Source organism: Mytilinidion resinicola (genome assembly GCF_010093595.1).
Source record: "Mytilinidion resinicola strain CBS 304.34 unplaced genomic scaffold BDZ99scaffold_19, whole genome shotgun sequence".
Taxonomy (NCBI): Eukaryota; Fungi; Ascomycota; class Dothideomycetes; order Mytilinidiales; family Mytilinidiaceae; genus Mytilinidion; species Mytilinidion resinicola.
Window position 1 is genome coordinate 697,462 of NW_022985455.1, and position 18,162 is coordinate 715,623.

General features: G+C 52.8%; 6 protein-coding genes across 6 annotated transcripts; 3 read left to right on the forward strand and 3 right to left on the reverse strand.

The window, feature by feature from the left end:
* Positions 1-352: 352 nt before the first annotated feature.
* On the forward strand, positions 353-2,811 carry BDZ99DRAFT_511309 (Clavaminate synthase-like protein; the record flags this gene model as incomplete). Its single annotated transcript, XM_033724534.1, has 4 exons — positions 353-597; positions 677-1,406; positions 1,489-2,174; positions 2,255-2,811. The coding sequence occupies 4 exons, from the start codon at positions 353-355 to the stop codon at positions 2,709-2,711; spliced, it is 2,118 nt and encodes a 705-aa protein (XP_033572244.1). The 3' UTR covers positions 2,712-2,811.
* Positions 2,812-4,675: 1,864 nt separating this feature from the next.
* Positions 4,676-5,968, reverse strand: BDZ99DRAFT_511310 (uncharacterized protein; the record flags this gene model as incomplete). Its single annotated transcript, XM_033724535.1, has 4 exons — positions 4,676-4,938; positions 4,976-5,239; positions 5,273-5,895; positions 5,941-5,968. The coding sequence occupies 4 exons, from the start codon at positions 5,966-5,968 to the stop codon at positions 4,714-4,716; spliced, it is 1,140 nt and encodes a 379-aa protein (XP_033572245.1). The 3' UTR covers positions 4,676-4,713.
* A 182-nt stretch (positions 5,969-6,150) lies between these two features.
* On the reverse strand, positions 6,151-7,001 carry BDZ99DRAFT_346312 (calcium-dependent phosphotriesterase; the record flags this gene model as incomplete). The annotated part of the gene is made up of 2 exons (XM_033714439.1): positions 6,151-6,454; positions 6,511-7,001. Coding segments are annotated over 2 exons (795 nt in total), but the record flags the coding sequence as incomplete, so codon positions are not given.
* A 1,416-nt stretch (positions 7,002-8,417) lies between these two features.
* On the forward strand, positions 8,418-13,499 carry BDZ99DRAFT_480675 (uncharacterized protein; the record flags this gene model as incomplete). The annotated part of the gene is made up of 6 exons (XM_033722344.1): positions 8,418-9,160; positions 9,206-9,221; positions 9,258-9,557; positions 10,569-11,123; positions 11,190-11,981; positions 12,186-13,499. 6 exons carry the CDS (start codon positions 8,418-8,420, stop codon positions 13,497-13,499), a joined length of 3,720 nt encoding a protein of 1,239 aa, XP_033572247.1.
* Positions 13,500-14,116: 617 nt separating this feature from the next.
* BDZ99DRAFT_524994 (uncharacterized protein) lies at positions 14,117-15,427 on the reverse strand (the record flags this gene model as incomplete). The annotated part of the gene is made up of 1 exon (XM_033725958.1): positions 14,117-15,427. The coding sequence occupies one exon, from the start codon at positions 15,425-15,427 to the stop codon at positions 14,117-14,119; it is 1,311 nt and encodes a 436-aa protein (XP_033572248.1).
* A 1,154-nt stretch (positions 15,428-16,581) lies between these two features.
* On the forward strand, positions 16,582-18,145 carry BDZ99DRAFT_574880 (uncharacterized protein; the record flags this gene model as incomplete). Its single annotated transcript, XM_033728414.1, has 2 exons — positions 16,582-16,714; positions 16,767-18,145. The coding sequence occupies 2 exons, from the start codon at positions 16,582-16,584 to the stop codon at positions 18,143-18,145; spliced, it is 1,512 nt and encodes a 503-aa protein (XP_033572249.1).
* Between the last annotated feature and the right edge of the window lie 17 nt (positions 18,146-18,162).

The window sequence follows — 18,162 nt, forward strand, 5'->3', positions numbered from 1 at the left end:
CATATAAGCGCTATTGCACTATAAGTATCAAGTCCCGGCTAGAGGCGGTGTCAGGTAACGTCAGGTAATCAACCAACTGAGATGCAAAAGGAGGCTCACCACAAAGGATAGAGTTATGTGCAGTCATGTAGAGGTAAGATCATGATGCAGTCGTAGTGTATTTCCTTGACTTCAAAAAGACCGGCTTTACGATATCATTGGCTGCCTGATGTCAAAAACTGCAAGGCTCTCTTCGTCGCAGCCTTTTGTACACTCAATTATACTCTATATATTGCGATTTGAATTTGACCACAGCTCTCGCATTTTCTAGCCTTTCCTCTTTGAGAACTACCTTAAGCTAGCACGCGCAGCAATGGCAGTCGCCATCCACCAACTCCATGCTTCCCAGCCAGCTCCAACAGACAGAGGAGCTTCGCTTTTCTCTCCTCGAAGAGCGCGTCGATGCCCTCTCCCTTCATCTCTAGAAACTAAGCTCCTCGCATACCTCCTCTCCTGGCCCACCGTCGCCAGCCGTCTCCTCCCAGAGCCAGACTCTGATGAGCACCCACGAAGCCACCAACCGTCACGTTCCGACCGCGCCTGGCTTCGAAAGCCTGGGTCCTCTCCCAACACCCTCCATCAGCACACCTGGCACTCCCTCGCTCGCTGAAGATAGCTTTACCTTCGAGCCTGACAGTCCTTCCACCAAGCTCGCACTCCGCATCATCGATATCATCCAGCGATATGGCCAAAACAGCAGCTCATCGGATATTCCATGGGCGGGCAAAGTAAAATTCCTCCCCCTCGTTGAGAAGTACGTCAAGAACAATGAGCCGGTGCGGATGGTGCTGCCCGCGTTCCCATTCAAGAGCCCGAACCGGGTCGACAAGGTCCTGGGCTCGCTGCCAGATCTAGGAGAAGAGCTAGCGCTAATGCACCTGAACGGGCTTTGTGAAAGCATTCGGGAAATATATGAGTATGGTGCTACTGTAACCATTACTTCCGACGGGCTGGTATACAATGATCTGATGGGTATTGAAGACAGCGAGGTTTGGGAGTACTCGACTGCGGTGCGCGATATCATCAAGGCGAAGAATCTGAGGCACATCAATACTCTCCGAATCGTTGACATACTCGGCACACATGAGAGTACTAGCAAGGATCTGACAAGAGAGGAGTATTTGGCGCATGCAGGATGCTATCGTCGAGAGCTGATGGCGAAGTTTGAGCCGGCGGATTTTGATAGCAGGGAGGCTGTGAGGAACGATAAGGATATTTGTATGACCTACAAGGGGTACATCAAGTTCCTGACCAAGGATCTGGCGCACAGCAGACTGACGAAGGCGATGATGGATGGAAAAATCTCGAAGAGGCGGTTCAAGAAAGCAATTGAGCAGTTAGCGTTGAAGATGATTATTCGTGGCAAGGTGAGTCCCCGTTTCATCCCAAAATACTAGCGTTGCCCCTTCGTTCTTCTCTTCGATCACTAAAAGACTAAACCTACGCTAGACTTTCGCCGCTGCCATTGCCTTCAAGTGCGCCAACTACGTTCGTCTTTCTATCCATGCCTCCACTGGCGAAACAAAGCTCACGGTCCCCCTCATCCCTCCCCCAAATGGCGGCTACATTATGACACCGTGGCACTCCAGCATCGCTGTCGGCGTAGATGGCTCCTTTCGCACTGTGCACGCCGACGAAGTCCGCGACACACACGAACTGATGTATCGAGACGGGCGTCCCTATTACTACCGCGAGAAGTCGCCGCTGTACGACCTCGGCGCGACCACACTCAAAGTTGAGTTCGAGTACCTTTACCCGTGCGGGCTTATCATCCACGGGATTCCAGATGCTGCTGGCGTAAAGCCATCGTTCCGCGATGTTGACGCCGGGAAATTGAGAGCACTAGCACAATTGCAGTCTCTAGTGGTGCTGCGTGGCTTTGCGGAGACGACGAATCGCGAGATCTTCATCAGCCGTGCGCACGAGCTTGGGGAAGTACAGCCGTGGACGTTTGGGACCCTGCAACAGGTTAAAGACAGTGGGCGCAAAGATAAGCTGGAGAATAACGTTACTAGCTCCGAGGCCATGGCCATGCACTATGATGGCGTGTTCAAGTACATGACGCAGAAAGATGAGAATGGGGTTGATATGCTTGATGTCAATGGGAACGAGATCAAACTGCAGAAGCCACCGAAGTGAGTATTACTGGCTCTCTGCTTTTACCCCTATACTTGTCTATGACCCCTGATCGTTACTAGATATTCATGAGTCTCAGATTCCAATTCTTCACCTGCATCGCGACGGCCCCGAAAGGCACCGGACACACCCTCTTCGCCTCCTCGCGCCTCTTCTTCAAGTATCTCCCGCACCCCTACACCGTCGAACGCCTCGAAGCCGTCCGCTGGCGCATGGACACCGACGGCTTCTGGGACAGCAAGATCGCAAACCTCCCCCTCGTCGTCCGCCATCCCGTTAATGGCACCCCATGCGTGCGCTGGCACGAGCCATGGCCTGCAAGCAAGACCAAGTTCTCGGCATTCCAAACCACCATCGAGAACGATTCGCAGGAGATCTGCGACGTTGTAAACTCGCTGCTGTATGACCGTCGCGTGACGCTGCGTTTCGAGTGGGAGCAGGGCGACATCTTGATCAGCGATAACACGGCTATGCTGCATACGGGAACCGCGTATACGGGCGAAGATATCAACAACCAGCCCTACTCTCCTTCGTGAGCCGACTTGGTCTTATTGACAGTCCATCGCCTCAAGCGACTATGATTTCTTCAAGACTGACAGCAGTCGAGGCTCGGGATGGGTTTTCAAAGGAGGTGGGTATGGTTGGCTAGATAGCAGCCGCGTGATTAGCAAACGACATCAGTATTTTGGAGGTGCTCGTACCATAGGATCATGGTTGCTGCTTCCACAAGCCCGTGTGCCCACAAGGTTTGATGTGGAATCGGTGTGCATGACTGATTGAGGAGTACCAGAAGACAGACGTTCTGCGAATGCCTTCCTTCACACGGTCCAAGGCACGAATCGGAACGACCAAAGTATGAGCATCCCCAGCAAGCCCTTTTGAATATTAGTGGATCGAAAGAGACAAGAGTGGCCAGGTACTTACATCTTCTATGCCATCCGCGGTATTTTCTGACAAGATGTTGAACCAGAAGCGCACAGCTCCAACCAAAAGGGGAAATTGTGCCATACAAAGAATAATTAGTGCCCAATTATTGACTAGCAGGCACCGAACGGCTTTGCGGCGCTCTTTGCTGCGATCTTTGCTTTTGTCAGTGCTGTCCTCAGCCTCCTTCATGGCTGTGCTGAGTCTACACGGGTTCATAAATAATGAAAGATCGAAAGCGGCCCACATAATGGTGGTTCCGGTTCGGAGTCCACTTCTGGGTTTAAAAGATTTGAAGCTGAAAAATCGGTTACCATATCGCTCGCATAAAGCTCTTTCCACGATCGTACGCTAGGAATGTGAACGTCATCGCATAACACAATGACGCTACCAGTACTGAGACTACTGGATGCCGCACAGCTCGGGTGGGGCGGGCGGCGGCTTGAGAGGTTAGTATCTCTCTCAGGAACTTCAGATATGATTCAGTAATGAAGATCGAATGGATTTGACAGCGAGCTTACGTCGAATGAAGATAGACCTTGATGCGAGGCTTGAGTCAAGGCTTTGCGAGCAGGTGCCCAGCCCTTGGGAGGATGGTGGACGTCAAAGTAGAAAGTGAGGATTAGAAGAAAAAGGCACGAAGAAGAGTATGACCAGGCTAACAGCATGGAGAACCTTCTGCTTGCCAGACAGGTTAGTCCACCATATGGGCCAAACGAGCACGGTTATTGCAAGACCTAAAACGAAGAGAAGGGGGCTGATAGTCGAAGCTGCAGCCATTCTGCAGGGTCAAAAGACAGGACAAGCGGTGAACAAGCGTTGGAACAAGGCAAACGTGCATACTCACACAAACGGGGCGGAGGAGCCTCATATCTTGTCGAGCTTCCATTGAGACGTGCAAGCTATTCCCAATCCAGGGTACGCAAGCTCAGGGCGTTCTACGCCGTATGGGAGCAAACCGCAATCACATCGCGTTGATTACTGAAATGATGGCGGCTTCACCATCCAACTATTGACTTCGGTAGGCCGCCTCGAGTGATACTCGGCCTACCCGTAGATCGCAATTAACTATTGGGCAGCGTCACTCGCGTCACTTGCGTCACGAACTTCTCGAGTTTTGACCCTTGCTGTACACTCCAAGAGATTGCTCTTGCATGTGCCACTCCCAGTATGGTTGATGGTATGAGAACAGCGTAAAGATTGCAGATGCTAGAGCCTGAAAAAATCGGCGGCTGTCGTCCATCTGGAAAGCTCAAATCTTTAATTTTGTGGAGTGAGAGTCTGAGACTATGAGCGCAAGTTGATGAAACAAAGAAGACTTTGGACTTACTTGCGGGACTTTCAGTAGGAGCAACACTGCAAGGCGGCAAAAGCCTGTCATTAGTGGCGTTCCCCAGTGGCTCTCGAGTCGGCTGGACTTCGCTGTAGACTCACCGATCGTGTGATTAGTGTGCAGGTGGCTTTTTATACACATACGGGACGGGAGCTCCACGATATCGAGCCGAGCTCATTGGTTCAAAGCAGCCTTTCGTAGGGATCAAAAGCCATTGTAGCACAGCTATCACTTCCGAAGCTGGCCACGGGATGTGTCTAGAGTAAGCACGGATGTCATCTTCATCTAGCCGGCCATTGATAATCAGGCATTGGGGCCTTTTTCTCTGTGAAGCCCAGCGCCGAGGCTACACCCATTGTCAACCTATCCAGCCTCGCCCATGTTACAAAACCCAAAATGGCGTCCCTGATTCTAATGCCCCATACGGTCTGCGGATTGAGTAGCTGCATCGCGTTATCCCCGCCCTGCGAGCTTTTGGCAAACGGTAGCATGATCTCTTCATACCGCTTCAAGGCCATATCGACATCGCTAGAATGACTCAACAGCTCTCCAGCAAGGACATAAACCGCCGATGATTGCAAGACTGGTGCCAAAGCCGGGTGTCGTATAGCCGGCATCGCCAAGCAGGACCACGCAGCCATCGTGTAGTTTAGGTGATCGGATCTGCACGAACAGAGGGCAGTAGAAGTCATCGCTTTCGCGCATGTCTTGCAGAACCTCGGGCGCCACCCAGCCTGCATCGCGGAACATCTCTCCCATCAGCTTCATGCAGCTTTTGTTACCGTCACGAAGAGCTTTGTTGAGTCTCTACTTCGTTTCAATATCTCCTCTTGTGGTGACATTCATGAGATTGCCTCTCGTACGGCCAACAGGATCGGGGTCGGGACACAGGAAGACAACGCATCCGCCCGTGGCGTTGTACCATTTCGCCAGGCGGCCGCCTTGCAGCAGATTGATCTTGATGGCGAAATACGCTACATGAACGCCCTCGTTGTAGAGTTGCTCCTGCGGCTTGCTGTCTAGCATCATGCCTCGAATCTTCGAGCCAAGGCTGTCTGCAGCTACGAGAAGGTCATACATCTTCACTTCCTTGCTCTTTGCGAAAGTGACGGCCACTCCATCGTTGCGCTGCTCAAAGTGGTCCACGGACTCGCCAAATATGAGTTTCACCCGTGTTATAATTAGATCGATGAAGATCTTCGTAAGCATCCCGCGGAATATCTCGAACTCGGATGTGACGCTCTGAATGTCTGATCTGCCGGTCGCTCTGAGTGTTGCCACAGCCTTGCCATTTGCGTTTACGAATTGTATGCCCTCTTCCTTTGTGGTGTGATTGCAGATCTCCTGTTCTGCGCTCATCCATTTGATGATGTCCACGGCTGAGCTGCGTATGTCGACGCTGGCGCCGGTCAAGCGGAGGGAAGGATCACGCTCGACTATAGTGATGTTGGCGTTGGGATAGGCTCGAAGCAGCTAAAACGCGAAGACACTGCTAGCGAAGCCGGAACCGGAGATGAGAATGTTGAGGTTCGACATTGGCGGCGACAGTCACATAGTCGTGAAGCACCTGGTCCCCTATTGTTCTAACACACCTTCGCGACATAATCACGGCGGCGGGCCCTGCAATACGGGGCCAAGGGTAACATTACGTTGTCATTGGTTGATACGGGGTCAAATTCACCCTAACCCTAACGATGCTAGTTGTGTGAAGCCAACTGCCCGTCTACGATGTTCGTGTCGGGTAGATACACCATGCGCTTGTTGCTCAGCGTATAAGGATAGGTGACGTCAAATGCGAAGACGCCGCGGAACTCGGTTTGCAGGTTGAAAGGGGTGTCTGAGACGTAAAGAGTTTTCCTATCTGGAGAAAAAGCGATTCCGTTGGGCCAGACCATAGATTGGTCCACACACACGATGGTGCCGGAGGTTATGTTGTAGACGTAGATGGCTGATGGCAAAGTCGGGGCATTATCGAACACCTTGTGGAGGCCAGGTTTTTCGCCTTCTATAAACCACACGAGTCTTTGAGATCTGTGAGTAAAAGCTATGCAAGTGGGCATTTATCGGTATTAACTTACGGGGCATCAACAAACCAAATATTGCCAAAGTGGTCGACTGTAAGATCGTCGACGGTATTGAATCTCAATCCACGGTAGTTGTTGAGCAATACGCCGGATTTCAGCGTGTTTAGGTCTAACGTATAGATTCCCGGCGGGCTAAAATTGCGATAGCCATCCGTCCCAACGAGAAGTTGGCCGCCGACCAAAATCCCTCCATTCACTGATTCCAATGGCGGATCTGCAGTGATTTGTTCGATCGTTGGTGGCTCAGAGCATGGGTCAATGAGATAGTCATACGTCTCATTGTAAGCTGACATAAAGACTTTGTTCTGCTTGGGTAGATAGTTGGGCGCCTCGTGCATCTCCTCCGGGAGATCAACGAGTTTCTCAACCTTTGAATTGGGTCCAATGATATTGTAAAAACGATCATCAAAGGCGATGAAGCTTGCGGACCCAATCTTTGCAAACTCAGCTTTAATTGCAGGGTCAGAGGTGGTAGTTCCCCAGAATTGAGCTTCGAGGACGTGGTTAGCGGGAGTATATGTTTGCGTGATGTTGGACTCACAAAATGACCCACGATCAAAAGCCCAAGGAAGAGCCCCGATGGCTTTCTCATCTACGCGGACGACTTCTGTCCGATCGTAATACGCAGGTACTTCAAAGGTTAGCCGGCCCCCTTGAGCAACCAGACAGAAGCCTAGAAAAATTAGAAGTGAAGGATGCATCAGGCTATCAAGATGGAGCGACTGGTTTGCTTTTTCGTGTCGATTTTTGGATTGGACCTCGAATTCACCTAAATGACGAAGATGCCCTAGATAATGAAGCTGGGGAACACGACAAGCTTATCCTTAAGAGTTTCGTGTGTGGTAGTTATGTTTCGATTCCAGACTGCAGGCTCTCCTTAAATCCTGGGGGGTTTCCGGGAAATTGGAGTTATTCGCTGCACCTACCGAGTCGGACTCACATAAGCAATAGTGCCTTCGAGCGTTCATAGAGGAGGTTTCAAAGCGTGCTTGGACCCCATGATGCCTTTCCGTCAGTCTCCTGCATAAGCAAGGTACTCAATAAAAGAATATTTGAGCATGTCGATGACATGGCTCCAGGTTGACTAAGGACACGTTCGCACAGCTGACTGTAGGCGGCCCTAGCAATTCAAGTAAAAGCTTCGGTAGAGCTTAACCGAATAGAGTTGCTTCGTGAGTGTTAGTCTATTAGTGTAGGCTTTATAAGAATTTTGGCTGTGGTTCATCCTAGCAAATACAACCGTAAAGATACTGTTTTGCGATCATACCGAAGCCTAGGTCGATTATATAATAATTTAAAATCTTCACGACGATGGAGGTAGATTGGAACATCGTCAAAGTCAGCTATCTTTTTGAGGGACTACCTCAAAAGGCACGAAAGAAAAGATTTAAAGATATAAATGCGTAAAAATGGAAGTATGTCGAAAAAAAGTACCTTTGCCACATCTTACACAGCTCTAGTCTCTTTTTAAGAGAGTTGATGGGCTCGGGAAAGTCCTACCAATGACATTCGGGGATTGCGACAAAAGTAGTATCAATTGAATATATTTCAGCCAACAGCGCAGGATATCAACGCTCTTTCCCGCAGTTCAGAAGTCGATTTCGGGCGAGCGTACGTATATGTAGCGGGTATCTGCTGGAAATATCACCTACCACCGGAATCTGGGGGAGGGGTAACTCGAGCTGCGGGCTTCGGCAACACGGAATTTGCTGCATCGGCAAAGTCAACCCCAAACGAGCTTGAAAGTACCGAGAGCTTTGTACGAGGGAATGAGAAATGCCGGGAGAATCCTATGTTAAGGCCAACACAGACATAAATCCTGGTACTTGTTTTTGAGAGTGCCAAGCATTTCGTGGCCACTCCGCATCTTCATCCACCTGGAACTCGAAGGAACATTGAACATGACCGAAAACAGCGCCATATATGGTACAGAGACCAGCCCCATCCCTCTCGCCATCGAGAAAGCTCTCCGCCATAACGATGACGGCGTGGGATTCTTCAACGACTACGGCTTCGTAGTCCGCGCAAAAGCCGAGACGAGCGAAGACATCCAGTTCTGGAGCTTTATCTACGAGCAAAAAGGGCCGGAGGTGATTATCGACTGCGACGTAGTTCAGACACTGCTCGTCGTTGGCAAGTATAATGACGAGGAGAAGCAGTTCATGCACTCCAACGCGTTGACGGTCAATAAGGGCCAGAACCTTGAGGACTACTACAAGCGCGGGACGATAAAAATTGAGGAAGGTGCTGAGCATGTCAAGTGGATGCTTGGCGGCATCACGCATCATGGTACTCCTCCGAGTTGGCGCGTAACCGGAGAGCAAGAAGGGACCGGCCTCAAGATCGACCTCTCGTTTGAGCAGAAGAATCCAGCGTTCTACTATTGTGGGCTGTTTGAGGATCTAGAGGCGAAGAAGCGGAAAAATGCGGGCTATATTGTCCACGCCACGGCCACTGTGACTTTCGAAGTGGACAGTAAGGTCCTGAAAATTGGGAAAGGATACGGTGTCCATGAGCGCATCCAGCAGGCTGGAGTGGTTCCGGATCGTACGGGCTATATGGCCGGAAGAGGACTCACGTGGCGGCATGGCTTCAGTGATAACATGAGCTTCTGGTTGATGCGAGGCGACATTAGAAAGGGGGGGTACGTAATTCTGAGCTGTCTGCACATACCTTTGCACTCCCCCAGTAATTTCCTGAGCCTCGTGAGCCTTTCCCATGAAGACTAATGTTTTGAGTAGATGTCATCGGGTATGATCAACATCGGAGACAAGCAGCTTATATTGCATGGCCCCAGCAGTTCAGGATGTGAAGAGGCGGCGAAATGGATCGATCCTGTGAGTAGGCTCGTGGTTCCATACCAGTGGCGGACTTGGATCCGGGCAAAAGAAGGCACTTTAAAGGCGAAGATATATGCGTACGGCAGAAGTTACTATACGTGGATTCGAAGAGGAGGCACCTTGGTGGTGAATCAATTCTTGGCCGATGCCGACGTGACTTTCACGTATCCGGACGGGACGGTCTTGGAAGAGAAATGCATGGTGAGCATTGAGCACATGCGCACGTTTTATCGATGACTCAATTCGCTCGAGCGAGAGGCATTGCATGTATAGAGCATCTTCGAAGCTGTTTATCACTGTTTTTAAAGACGTGCAATTTTGGCCAAAATCAGCTCTTGAAAGTATAGAATCAGTGACAAAGCCATACTAGGATTGCCCGAAGTGGAAGTTATGTGCAGCATGGCGTTTTAGGGAAGGGTTTAGGAGAGTAGTGATGCAGTGTCGGAAAAGGTTGATGAAGCCATGGCAAGACAGTTCGATGGAAATTCGGACCCTTTATCTTGGCAAACCCGTGGGAAGATATCCGCTAGTAGATATTTATAGAACAGCTGGAAAACCTTATTGCAGAACTCCATCTCCATCAACCTTTTCTTCATTATCTTCTCCTTCCATAATCATTAACACAAGCGTCGACACCGTAATTATTCAAGCCCCACACGGTCTGAATTATCCATTCCTTGGTACAAAGGTATCGCCGTCATGTTGCACACGCGAGCAAACTCGATCTGCAGGCTACGCCTCTCATCGTTAGCCACACGGCACGTTATCGTCGATCTGCAAGGGCCACGACGCGCGCAGGCCTACCATTTCCGTTGCTTTATCGAAGCCATGACGTCTGAGTATCGTCGGTCCCATTTTTCTTCATATTTTCCACTCAGCGCTTCTTCTGCACAGTATTACACATTTGCAGGCTTCTTCTTTACTTCTCTTCTTTATCCCGACTGTTTATCCTTCTTTTAATCTAAGTTTCATTCCATTCAGTTGTATTTTGACTTAATTTGAGGCTGCGCTTAATCCTATCCCGTTGTTCTCACCTTCTGCACCACTCGCTTTGCAGAAGGTTGCGTCTCCCAACATGCCACTGGCCCCCCGCCAAACACAGAGCGGGACAGACGAATTCCTAAATCTGATTGCAGATCCCTTTCAGACCGATGTACACTCCGACTGCTTTCTTGACCCTTGCATACATCAGTAGTTGACCACAAGGTCCAGATCCAAGCAACTTCAATATATGCTGCCCTCGTCTGGTCCTTTGCCGTTTCTGGAGCTCTCTTCCTCCTCTTCTGCTACCTCCGCCCACGCTCTCCCACTGTCTATGCACCCCGCGCCAGACATGCCGACGAGAAACATGCACCACCGCCCATATCCCGCGCACCTCTCGCCTGGTTCTCACCGACAACGAAAATCTCCGAGCATGAACTCGTTGAGAAGATTGGGCTAGATGCAGTCGTCTTCCTCCGCTTCGTGCGGATGCTGCGTAATACATTCATCGTGCTCACAATATTCGGTTGTGGAATCCTGATCCCGGTAAACGTGCTGGGCGGACACGATGTCTACAAGCATTATGGGAACGTAGCAACCCTGATGAAGTTCACGCCTCAATACATATTCGGAAGGAAATTCTGGGCGTTTGTGGTGGTTGCATATCTGTTCCAGGGGACGGTGTGTGGCTTTGTGTGGTGGAATTACGGGAAAGTGTGGAAATTGAGACGGGCATACTTCAACAGTCTTGACTATAGGGCCAGTCTACACTCGAGAACTTTACTCGTAGGTTCAGTGATCTCGTAGTGTTGCTCTACATGTAGATGACGAAAGGATGCTGACCAGATATAGCTCACCCAAATCCCAAAAGACTCCCGAACAGACGCCGGCATAGCCAACCTCGTGGAATCCGCAAAGCCCACTCCTTCCGTCCCTCGAACAGCCATAGCCCGCAATGTTAAAGACATCCCTAAACTGATCGAGGAGCACGACCACGCGGTCCAGAAACTCGAAGTGGTTCTTGCTAAATACCTCAAGAACCCTAACCAACTCCCTTTACAACGTCCCACGCGCAAGCCTGCGAAGAAGGACCGCAAAAACTATGGAACGGATAAGGTCGATGCCATTGAGTACCTGACCACCCGCATCAGTTCCCTCGAGACCGCCATCACCGAGATCCGCGAAACCATCGATAAGCGTGATCCCATGCCCTATGGCTTCGCTTCCTACACGCACATTGAGGATGCACATGCCGTCGCATACGCCTCTCGTAAGAAGGGACCTGGAAGCAGCATCGTCCGGCTCGCCCCCAAACCGCACGACCTTCTCTGGCAGAACCTCCCCATGACGCCCGCTTCGCGCCGTGCCCGCAAATTCACGGACTCCATCTGGATGATCGCTCTCACCCTCGTCTTCATCGTGCCTAACGTTCTGACCTCCGTTTTCCTCTCCGACTTCTCCCACCTTGGGCTATTCTGGAAAGGCTTCCAGTCCAACCTCGCCGCACATCCAACCGGCTGGGGAATCGCGCAGGGTATCGCAGCACCCCTCGTGCAGACACTGCTCTACCTCGCCATCCCCACCATCTTCCGGCGACTCCATACACACTCCGGCGACTACTCCAAAACCTCCCGCGAGCGCCACGTAACATCCCGCCTCTACGCCTTCTTCGTCTTCAACAACCTCCTCGTCTTCTCTCTCTTCGGCTAATTCTCGCGCTTCGTCGCCGCCGTCATCGGCGCCAAAAACATCGACACCTGGTCCGCGATCCGCAACGGCCACCTCTTCTCCGATATCATGATCTCGCTGTGCAACCTGTCCACCTTCTGGCTAACCTGGCAAATGCAGCGCAACCTCGGCGCCGCCACCGACCTCATTCAAGCGTGGCCCCTCCTGTACGGCTCCCTGCGCCGGCGCTTCCTCGCGCCCACCCCGCGCGAGCTGATCGCGCTGAGCGCGCCGCAGCCGTTCGAGTACGCCGACTACTACAACAACTTCCTCTTCGTCGCGACCGTCGGGCTGTGCTTCGGTGCGCTGCAGCCCCTGATCCTGCCCATCACGGCCTTCTACCTCGCCGCCGACGGCTGGTTCAAGACGTACCTGCTGCAGTACGTGCTGATCACCAAGACCGAGTCCGGCGGCGCGTTTTGGCGCATGCTGGTCAACCGTCTCCTCGTCGCCGTGCTGCTCGCCAACGCCGTCATCGCCCTCGTCGTCGGCGCGCAGGGCATCGGGAGTGTGCAGAGCGTGCGCGGCGGGGGGATGCTGTATGCTATGATCCCCCTACCGTTCCTGCTCGCCGCGTTCAAGTGGTACTGCAAGAGATGCTTCGATGTGCGGATGCAGTTCTACACGACCCACTCGTTCGCGGAGCTCGAGGGCGCGGACGTCGAGGACGGCGCTGCGGCTCCTGGTGACAGCAGCGCCGAGAAGAAACGGAAACGGAGCGATAGGGTTGGTGTGCGCTTCGGCCACCCGGCCCTCTACAGGCGCCTCATGACGCCCATGGTGCACGCGCGCTCGCGGCACTTGCTGAAGGAGCTGTACGCGCGCAGCGTCGAGAACGAGGACAGGTTCACGACGTCGCGCGTGGGTACCGGGCTCGGGTACTCCGACGTGTATATGGCGGAGATGGATCCAGAGCAACCCGGGGCTGAGACTGGTAACGCACCTGCTACGCTGCCGGATGTCGAACTCGTTAAGGAAGAGGACCTTGATTTTGAGAACTTTAAGCGTCGTGCTGAGTTCCGCGAGGAGCATGGGGGCGATGGGGAGCTCTATGGCCGCCCGGACGACCTCATTTCAAGACCTGGGACGCCGTCGACTATGACGACGATGACGGATTTCGGTGGCCCGGCGCCTAGTGGGAGGTCGACGCGTGTTTCTAGTATTACGCGTTTGGGGGATAGTGAGGCGGGCGAGCCTGGAACGTCGTATGGACATGGCTATCAGCGGCCAAGGGCTGTTTCCGTGGATGTGACTATTCCGGATTCGAGGCTTGGGTTGGGTAGGGCGTATGAGGAGGATTCTGAAAGTTTTACGGCAGAGAGGCTTTTGGGTGGGGAAGAAGCGATGGCGAGGGTGAGGACGGTGGAGAGCAGTGGGACTAGTTTCTTTGGGAGAGAGACGCCTGAGACGAGTTATGATGCTTTTAGGAGGTGAGATGGTAGGTAGAAAGAAATGTTTCCTGGTAGAAGGAAAATCGGGGAGTTGAGGCGGAAATTTCAATACATTTGAGGTAGCGGGTTGTGTGGAAGGCTGATTTAGCGTGCATTGGGACGGAGTCAAATTGAAAAGCGTATTCAGTATTTTGTCCAAGAAAATAACTCCATAACTTCACGCTTGCAAATTGGTCTAAGAAAGTCGTATCGTTCGTTAAACCTCCAATCGGCTAAAGTATATCTCAGGCTGCGTCCCACAAGCATCCCGAGGTCGCTACCATCTCAGTAAAGAAGAGACTCGTTCCTATAAACATTAGCAATTAAAATGTCCACTCAGGTATCCTATGAGTGAGCAAAGAAGCGGGATTAGAGAGCCAGTCCAACTAGGCTTGAACCTAGTGTCAATCTGTCTTGTCCATTAGGTTGCGAGTCGAGCTCCGCATGACCCGAGATAAAGCCCAAGTAAGATGATCTCGAAAGAAACTCAAGGACGAAGTGCCATCAACAAGGCACCGATGACGCCCGGTAGGAAGTTTCGAGAAGCTCTCGCTTAAGAACCGGGGTGTTATGTTGTACAAGCTTCCTTGGTATAAGGTTCCTGTGATCCGGGTCACCGCATTATATCCACTTTAACATACTCAAGGAAGGCGCCATATCATCGCCTTTCTGAGTTTTCCTCCAGTTCAGATAAGACAAGCCTTTGCCGATATCTGGAGCATAGTGCCATCTCTTGTGAATGAAGTTCTCCTTGTCCAGATTGACCAAAGCATCGAATAAAGACTGCATCTCCTGAGCCCATTCGCCTTCGTTCCATGCCGTGCTGTCCGCCACAACAACATAGCGCAGCCTGCCGAGCCATCGCTTGTCAACATAATCCCAGAGATCGGCCGGGGTGAAGTAGAAATCGGATTCGGGGTGGTGACCGCCCGACGTAAGGATCTTTAGTCTTTGGAGAGGGTGGGATTTCATCCATAAATCTGGACCGCCAGCGGCTTTGCTTTGGGGGAGATTAGCGGCGAAGCCGAAGTCAATGTAGTCGATAGCAAAGACAAGCTCAACGAGGTTGGGGCAAATGTTCAAGACTTCGTTCAACGACCCCTCTCGTAGCTGGGGTAGATTCACAATCTCGAGCTTGGTAAGGGGCGTGGAGAGATTTCCTAGAAGCTCCAATAAGTCTGCAGCACAGACTTTAGGCGCGTGCGAGACATTGAGCTGGGTCAAAGTCGGCGGGAAATTTTCGGGTTGCTTATTCAAGTCCTGCATAAACTTCCCGTGGATGCCTCCGGAGAGTTGCAGGTGGCGAAGTTTCGGTGGCCACGTCATGGAAAGCGCAGCGTCCTGATAATCGGCTGAGCAACGGGGTAGAAACAGGTCGGTAAGTTCATGCAAAGACCGCACGGTCCGAGCCAGAGCCTGGTAAGATATGGCTTCAGAGACGAGGGAGAGGTCGAGATAGCGGAGCTGGGTGCATTTGGAGAGAGACGCCCAGCAGTTGACGGCGAAGGAAGCTTGCGGCGCGACAAACTCTTCAAGGCTCGCCTTGGTACGGGCAAGTAGTCTGGCAGTGATAGATTTGGAGCCCTGGTGAACGATGTGACGCAAGTTCAACGTCTTGACGAGGCTGGCAAGCTCGCTCTTCCGGATATGGGGCAGGATCGAGGGACATATTGTGCGCACGAAGCACAAGTACCCAGACCCGATCAGGTGAGGACGCTCGTAGAGTCGGGTGATGCCGACATCATACCACTGGCGAGACACGAGGCAGAAGCTGTTGATATCGGCCTGTCCTGTCGGGGTTTGCGGGAGGTGGGAAAGGATCTCTAGGAGGATCTCGTCGGGCAGGTAGCTGGAGAGGCGTCCGGGGGCTGTGGAGGGGAGGACAGGTACGTCGTACGAATGGGGAGGTTGAAGGTGCTCCGAGCGGAACATAGTCGGTGGATGTTGGGTGAAGAGCGTGGGTGGATGTGGGAGAATTGATGGTGTTTGTCACGGCGCGGGATGCGGTTCCATGGCAGCTGAAGGTGGGGAAGACTCGATCAGGCAATCTACGCTAGGATCAAATCTCCGAAATCCGTCACGCCGTCACGCCCGAAATTCAACGTCTCTAATGCTCTCCTACTCCATCTTCAAGAATTGACACTACAACGCACATCCCGCCGCCATCAGCCAAGTCTGCCTCCCGAATGCTCTGGTTACCACCCTCTTTGTCGACGATGACACCTTCGAGGTCGGTGCCTTATCAATATGTTCCGGGTTTGGTATGGGCAAGCAGTGCGAGGAACTGGTAGCGGAGGTGGAGTGTCGACTCGGTGGATGTGCCTGCGAAGGTCGTAGAGCTTTTGACGCTGGAACAAGGGCAGCAGCGGCGTGGGAAGTATATTGTTACTTCAAGGGAAAGCTCGAATTTCCTACAATTCCCGTATTACCTACATTACCTACAGACTGAGGATTAAGCATAGAAGAACATGGGAGAAAGAGCTGTTAGAGCATAGGTATGAGGTCGGGAGCTGAAACGCTGTGTTCAACAATGAGATGCCGCTAAGCTCATTGATGCGGTTGTCGTTCTAGAAATTAAATGAGTCGACTTAGGGTTAGACTAGACGGCATAAGCATTGATCCAACTACTCTATTCCCTTCGTTTTTGTCTTGGAAGCTTTGCAGGCAACCTGGAATCCTGCAAAACAAGATTTAAGAATCGCACTCGAAGGTTGAAGCGTATGTAGGAATTCTTCAAGCGTTCCACAGCTCCTCATAATTTGTGCCACGACCTGTCTCACTCAGCTTGATACAGCAACCCCAACAGCAAACACAACACAGTCACGAGTAGTCTAGACTATCAGTATTATGTCTTTTACGTATTTAGAAGCCAGAAACCCTCACTGCTAAACCATGCTGTCTAAGTTTGGATTAAACCCGGGGAAACGTGCACTAGCGCCGGCTCGGCTCGTTGGCCTGGTGCATCTCGTCCAACATTCCACCTCGACGGTCTCCTACTCTTGGACAAAGACAAACGCATAGGGGCCGGCACCCTTTCCTTTGCATCCTCGCCGCTTCTCTGCACGCTGCCGTTCTCGTCCGCTGCAATGGCTTCTCCGGGTCTCGCCGCGTCGTCCCCAAGGCTCGTGGACCCCCAGAAGAAGGCGCACTTCAACATTCAGCTGAGTGACAGGATCACGAAGCCAAAGAACTCCGCTGGGGAGTACTCAAGCGTCAAGTGTATGAACCGCCTTAACCACTGTCTCTAGGCCATGCTAATACACGATTTCAGTCAACCGCAAACCTCCACAGACAGCGTCGTCCCGGACCTCCACCATCAGCCAGTCAGCCGGCACCCAATACTCCCTCACGCTGTCCGACAAAGACAAGGACACGAACGACACAAACGACTATGTATTCAGGGGTCAAAAGACGCAGCCAAAGAAGTCCTACGTCCTTATCTTCGACCCAGCGAAGCAAACCGCGACCCTCGAACCTCTCTCCGCAACCTACACGTTCAACCTGAAATCAACGCCAACCGAACCCTCCTCCTCCAAACTCGCCCAAAGATACCCACAGATACAACCTCCTAAGAATAATGACTCCCGAGACGACGACCTCTTCGACGATGGCAAAAGCGTAGGCGCCTCCGACTCGGAACCCGACGCCCAAAACCCCTACGACTGGCGGCACTTCCTCTCCCGCGACTCGGGCGCCTCATCCCCAGACATCCACAGCTCCCTAAACACGCTACGCTCCGACTTCAGCCGCGGAACCCCTCTCATCGCAGCCCACAAACCTCCACCCTCATCCTCTCTATCCAAAGCGCCCCCAAAACCCCGTACCTCCACAACCTCCCAACCCCTCCCAACCCGCAAACCCCCAGCCAGCACAACCAAGAAACACCCCCCCAACCCCACCGTCCGCCTCGACCGCCGCGCCTCGACCCGCCCCACCGACCCCCAGCCTCAGAAATCCACCTCCGCCTCCAAACCCAAGAAACCCGTCCCCAAGTCCGCCGAAATCGTCCACTCCTCCGACGACTCCTCGTCCGACCACGAGCACAACACCGCCCTCACAGTCGAAGACCCCGCCACCTCCCACCCCCCGCGCGCCCTCGCCTCCCTCGGGCTCGGCCAATCCCTCGGCCTAGGCGGCGCCGGCGCCCGCGGCTTCCTCAAGTCCCCCTCCAACGGCCCCATCAGCCTACACAGCGCCGCGAACAGCGCGAGCGGCAGCCCGGAGGAGTCGCCGTTCCGGCATAAGGCTAGACGTCAGAATAACGATGACGACGACGATGTGATTGACTTCGGGGACACGGGGGGCGGGGGCCACAGCTCCGACGAGGAGGACGACGGGTATGTCGAGGATGACGAGGAGGGGTCCGGGCTGGATCTGGTGGATGCGGATGCGGATGCGGATGTGGAGGAGATGGAACTGGGGCCGCCGGTGCGGGAGCCGCTGAAGGCGGCGGGGAGGCGGATGAGTGTGAGTGGGCTGGTGCAGGAAGAGGAGGAGGCGGAGGAGGATGATTGGGGCAATGATCTTGAGGCGGAGATGATGCAGGGGTTATTGAGTCAAGATGATGAAGGGAGGCCGCCGCCGCCGCTTGCGAAGGGGTTGGGGGTTAGTATGGGTGGGGATAGCGAGAGCGAGAGTGAAGAGGAGTAGGGATGAGTCTGTAAGTC